Source organism: Bactrocera latifrons, unplaced genomic scaffold (assembly GCF_001853355.1).
Source record: "Bactrocera latifrons isolate USDA-ARS-PBARC rearing strain unplaced genomic scaffold, ASM185335v1 scaffold_197, whole genome shotgun sequence".
Classification (NCBI taxonomy): domain Eukaryota; kingdom Metazoa; phylum Arthropoda; class Insecta; order Diptera; family Tephritidae; genus Bactrocera; species Bactrocera latifrons.
Window position 1 is genome coordinate 373,564 of NW_017535485.1, and position 5,983 is coordinate 379,546.

The 5,983-nt window shown below is 37.6% G+C and overlaps 1 protein-coding gene across 1 annotated transcript in view; it reads right to left on the minus strand.

Annotated features, from left to right (window-relative positions):
* LOC108967737 (protein phosphatase 1 regulatory subunit 12B) overlaps window positions 1-5,983 on the minus strand; it is a gene marked incomplete in the record, with an annotated part of 67,229 nt that overhangs the window by 3,546 nt on the left and 57,700 nt on the right. Inside the window, 2 exon segments of the mRNA XM_018931339.1 lie at window positions 1,016-1,106; window positions 2,405-2,556. Of these exon segments, the coding sequence (XP_018786884.1) occupies window positions 1,016-1,106; window positions 2,405-2,556 (243 nt within the window).

Genomic DNA, 5,983 nt, shown 5'->3' on the forward strand with positions numbered 1-5,983 from the left:
AAAAGCGGAAGAGTTTTTTTTTTTTAAATTTAGTGATTAAATTTTTTCTTATTTTAATTTTATTTTTTGTGTTTGGTAAAACAAATATAGATACAACTCAATTATAATAGCAGGCGAGAGCAGCGTTTAGCGGAAACTTATTACTTTTTGTAGGGGGCGGTTGAGAAGCGTGTGTAAATCTGTGTATGTGTGTGTGGGCAGTATGCTTTTTAACGGGGTAAAGGAAATTAGCAAGAGTCTTTTATTAGGCGTAGTAAAAGAGCGTGGTCAAGTGAAGAGTATATTTGCGTTTAGCCACTGAGCGCAGCGTGGATTGGTGAGTGGAGCGCAAGTGTAATATTGGCAAGTCTCTTTTGACGTCTGTTAGTAGCTGAAATGTGATTTTGTCGTGTGCGAATAAAGCCGTTGTGCTGTCTACGATCGAACTCAGTAAATGTGATCTATTGGTTGGTATTATTTATTGTTTTGTCTGGTACATTTTATATATGTATGTATATTTTTTTAGTCAGACAGCACAATGTTTTGTTTGTTTTCTGTTTTTACACATTTACTTGTATTCTCTTGTTTTTATTTTTCTGCTCAACTGTTTATGTTGAAATACCTACATTATTTTTGATCTATGCTTTTGGCATATTCTCTATTTTTGTTTATTTTGTTACTCTTTCTATTGGCTTTTCGGTCAATTTTATTAATTGCCTTCTGTCTAAGCGTAATTTGGCGAAATTTGTTTGCTTTTAGCTGTCGGCTTTATGCTAAATACGCATTAATTGTTTATTTGTATAGATTATTTTCAAATAGCTGTATGTGTGTTGTCAGAGGGCAATGCACGTTTAGTATATTTTTTGTTGTTGCKTTTAATATAGTTCTTTTATAGAGCAATTCTTTTTTAATTTGTTTGCTTTTTCATGTTTTTGCTTCTATTTTGTTTATTATAATTATTTATTATTGTAATGCATAACTATTCGGCATCATGTTTTTAGCTAAAAATTGTGAATATTCGTATTTTTCAACTTACTGCGTTTGTAAATCTTTCAAGTGTTGCTCTACTTTGTACGATTTCATCATCTTTCTTCTTAAGCTGCTGCTTGAGCTTGTCGTTCTCCAATCTAAAATGATGAAAATAAAAAAAGTCATTATTGAAATTCTATTTTCGAAATATACATTTACAAAAGTTAATAAAATTTAAGTACTAAAAGTTTTAGTGGTATTGACATAATTTAAAAAATACTCAAACGATCAATGATCGATAAAAAAATACGCCTTCAAAGACGGTCAAGAGATCGTTGAGGACATGCTTCGTTCTGGGCGACATTCGACCTCTTCATAATCTGAGAATTCTAAGATTGRCGAATATTGTGCTTGAAAATCGTTAGGSARGTGYTAGAGATGTGGCAARATAGYTCGACATATCTAGCTCGCAAGTTCATTCGAATGATTTKGGGTGATATTTTGGTATGAAACRTGTTCTTGCTCGACTCGTTCCGATAAAGCTAAATTGTTTCCAAAAGGCTACCGTAAACMGGTCTCTTTGGAAATGCTTGATCGTGCGAATTCCGATCCCACATATATTTGACATGCAAACAAGTCAACAATCATCGGAATGRATATAGGATATAGCTGTCATACCAWGTGATCAATAAAATTTCTCTTAMMGAAGCTTGGCAGAGATTTTATCTAAGGTAAAACTTCAAAATCCAAACATATTGTTCAGATCGGACCACTATACCATATATCGATCAATATCAAGATAAAGACCTTCATTCGACTTGAAGGTTATTTATATATTTAAAACATTGTGGTTAGAGAGAATTAGGAAAACCTTTTCCATTGGATGCAAACCGTTGGCCGAATACCTTTTCAGATTAAGTTATACATATAACTGCTTTAAGCCCTAGGMGGCTCCAGGTCCTTTAAAAAATCGGGAAGAGATGGATGAGGTATCCTGATCAGCTTCTAATAAGCGCCTCAGAAAGTAGAAGAATAAAGGGACGAATACCTTCGGAAAGTCCCAACCACCTTTAGTATCGAGTAAAAATGCCAAAAACCGAAAGGATTAATACTCTAAGTGGCACCGACGTAAGTGGTGCTCCTACAGCGGAAACATTATTAGACCACCATTTAGGTAAGAGATGGGAACCCAGTCTTCTGACAGGCTTTAGGAATTCACGTCATCTAAAGGAAAAAAACAGAACATTCAATATTTGTTGCCCTTATTCGAAAATCAAGCTTGTCTCTGCTGATAATGTCAAAACTAATAACAATAATTTTGAATTCCAATTTGACAAATGGAATTGCACTACATAACCACTTGTCACGAAGATAGCTTTCCGGACTTTTTAGGCTAGCGAAGAAGGTACTTTCCTCTCTTTGCCACACCCAATTTCTATCACGATCTTGCACTTACTTTACAGCCTCCCATAGAGCCTTGTAGTCGATGGCTTCGCCATTCTCTGACCTATCACGTGCTTTATTCTCGTCTGTCGTGGAGTTTGCGTTGGTGTTAGCATTAGTGGTGCTGCTCAAACGTGAACGCGATGCGCCCCGCTCACCGCCACTCTGAAAATGCAAGAAATAAAGGCAAAAAATTACATTTGATATACGACATTACTAAAGTCAAAAGATATACAATCGAAATAAAGAGCATTATGAACAATTTTAACAATAATGGCAACAACAACATTAAGATTTAACTATATTTTTGTGCAAAAGTACACACAAACGTACTTCGTAACCTTCGCTTTTCTCTGACGAAGCGCTAACCGAACGCTGCGCGGCGCTACGTGAACGCGAGCGATTACGCGATTTACGCTCCTGCTCACGCAACGAGTTGCTACGTCCCACCAAAGCGGCCATGGCTGCGGCGCTGCTGCTATTCACTGCCGCCGCAACAGATGTAGGCGCTGCTGTGCTGCTGCCGTACGAATTCAAATTGCCATTTGAATTGGAGATCGTCTTGGCTTTGAGCAGCGACGGAGTTGAGCGTGCGCTGCTCGGTGTGCTTCTGTACGACGAACTGCCGGTGGAGGTGCCCTTGAAGGAATTCGACTTGCCAGCGCTGCTGCCTAGGCTAAACGAGGCGGTGGTTACGCCATTATCATAGCTGGTGTAGGGGCTCATGTAGCGATCGCTGGCGCTGGCGCTGCTGCTATAGGGATTCGAACTGTAACGCGATTCATAGCCGCTGCTGCCACCGCCATTGGCTGTGGATTGGGAGGAGTGGTATAAATATGTTTTGTTATTATTATTGTTGATAATACTACTACTGCTGCTAGTACTATTATTGGCGGCAGTGCATGAGGCAGTGCTATTATGAGATCTCGACATACTACTACTCGTGGAGGGTGTGCAATAGCTGCATTTGCACCTATGGCGGCTCCCGGTTGGCGATAGTGAAGCATGTCGAGAGGTTCTTTGCACTGCAAGCTTTGACGTTGGCGTTGGATGATGATGGTGATGTGAAGTGGATATGATGCAGGAAGTGGAGGTACTTTTCGGATTGGCGGATTTTGCATATTGCTGTGGTGATTGCTGCGTATGCTGATGATGATGATTATACTGATGATGATGAGTGTGATTATGCTGATGATTATGATGTTCATGATGATGAAGATGATTGTCAACACTAGCGCTGACTTTTCTTGGTGTATAATGAGTGGCGTCTGTTTTCAATGCGGTTGCGCTCGATATAGCATGATGGGTACTTGAGGTGCCGGTAGCTTTGGTTGGATAAGCGGTCGTAGCGGATGTGCAAGTATACTCATAGCGGCCAATTACAATGACGCCACCACCAGCATTTTTACCATTCGAATAATAGGAGCTACTGCTGGCGCCCGCCGTTGCACGACTTCCGGCTGTGCTGTAGAGATTATCACGCGAACCATAAATACTCGCATACGGACTCTGGTAGTAGGGAGACGATGATGCTCCCGAGCCATTCTGATAATAGCCCGTGCTTAGGGGACGTGAAGTGGAGCTGCCGCCGTAGCCATTTGTGTGATTGCTATTGTAATTGCTGCCGTTATAATTGTAGGCGCCTCCACCACCACCCATACCCGAAGACGAGGTGGCGCGCGAACTGGAGAGKGAGCGACGACGCGAGGCGCCGGCTAACGGCTGTGCGGTGCGGGAACGCGAACGAAAGGACATTGCAGCAACAGCGGAACTTCAATAAAGACCACTGTGTGGAGCGTGTGCAGTTGGTAACTCTTTGAGAATTTGAAATTTAGGTGTTTACGAATATTCAGRCAATTTTAGTTTAATTAATTTATTTTTTTCATAAAAATCGGCATGAGTTCACTGAATCAATTTGGATTCGCAGCGTCTTTAGCTTGCGCTCAACTATAAAAATTACAAGAAATTTTAGCGAAAATCGTCCAATGAAGCACTTTGTATATAAAACTGCAACGCGCACAGAACACAACGCAACCAAATCGAAATAAATGAGGCGTATAAGAGCGTGAGTTTCGGAAATTTTCGCATTTGTTTATGCAAAATTTTAATAATGCCACTCAAAAATTCAATTAGGCGCAACCACAACGTCGTCGTGCAACGAAAGAAGTAAAAAGAAAAAAAATTGCAAAATAAAAACATAAAACAAATAGGAAGGAGAAGAGCTTGAGAAATTACAAACTCATTGGATGGGAAGAAAATATAAATGACGAAATAAAAACAAAATCATAAAATAAAATATAAAAACCAAAGGAACATTTTGTTAAGACAGAAAAACATACAAAAACACAGCCTCAAATAATAATTATAACAAACTATAATAAAAGAAATTGTGAGGAAGGGGGAGAAAACGAATAAAATATAATTAAAAATATAAAATACAAACAAGAAAACAATAGTAAAAAAATACAAAGAAATTATAGAAATAAAAAAAAAAAATTTCAAACAATATTTTACTACATATAGTCACTTAAAATGCAAAACAACTTATCACCAAAAGATTCGAAATTGAGTTTATTATTGCTTACGACTCAATGCATAATATTAAATATACATATGTAGGTAGCATAAAACTCTTAGCTTCCGCTGTCGGATATAACCGTTATATAACCAATATATAACCAATTTATAACTAATATATAACTAATATATAACTAATGTATAACCAATATATAACCAATTTGTAACCATTTTATAACCAACACTCAAATTTTGTAATTAAGTTAAGTGATTTCTATTATCTCGTTTCCCTTCGCCTCTAAACTTATGAAAAATAATGTTACGTTGTTTTGCATTTCAGTTGACGATATGTAAGTATGTATATTCAAAGATTATTTAAACTGCCAAACAGAAATACATGTCCAAAGAACCATGAAAATTTGACGTCAGAAAAAAGATTATCCATACACAAGTTGTGCAAATGTATTCATGCCATGTCAAAGTCTTCCCGTACTAAACATAAATCGCACAGTCGCTTAATTGGCGTTGTGGCTGCTGATTTTCAATTGTACATCATCCATGCGCACTCACACACACACCTAACTAAATGCTCACATTAGCGTTTTCGACCAGGAAACATGCAGATAAAGTAATACAAAGCAACACATGTTTAAGCGAAATGGTTTTCTTCGAAATAATAAAAGCAGATAATGCAAAGACTTTTGCCATATTCCATAAGCCACAATGCGCCGACTGCTGAATCACCCACGCGGTATTAAGCAAATGGAAAGAAAAACTAAAAATACGCTACGCTGATATATTGTGAAGGAATTGGGGGGAAAAAGTGTAAATGCCATGCCTGCAGGAAAATTTAGACCCGGTGGGATGGGCAATTAGTTCAGCAATGATCGAAATACCAATGCTTTTGCATTTGTTTTACAATAATTTCTCGGATTTGGAATTCTAGTTTCAAAAAAAAAAAAATAAACTTTTGTGTTTGCTATAAAATGCAAATTATTCCGAGATCAGATGAGTATTTTAATTATTAAAAACAAGAAACTAATAATAAATAAATAAATGTATGGTATTTTACCAG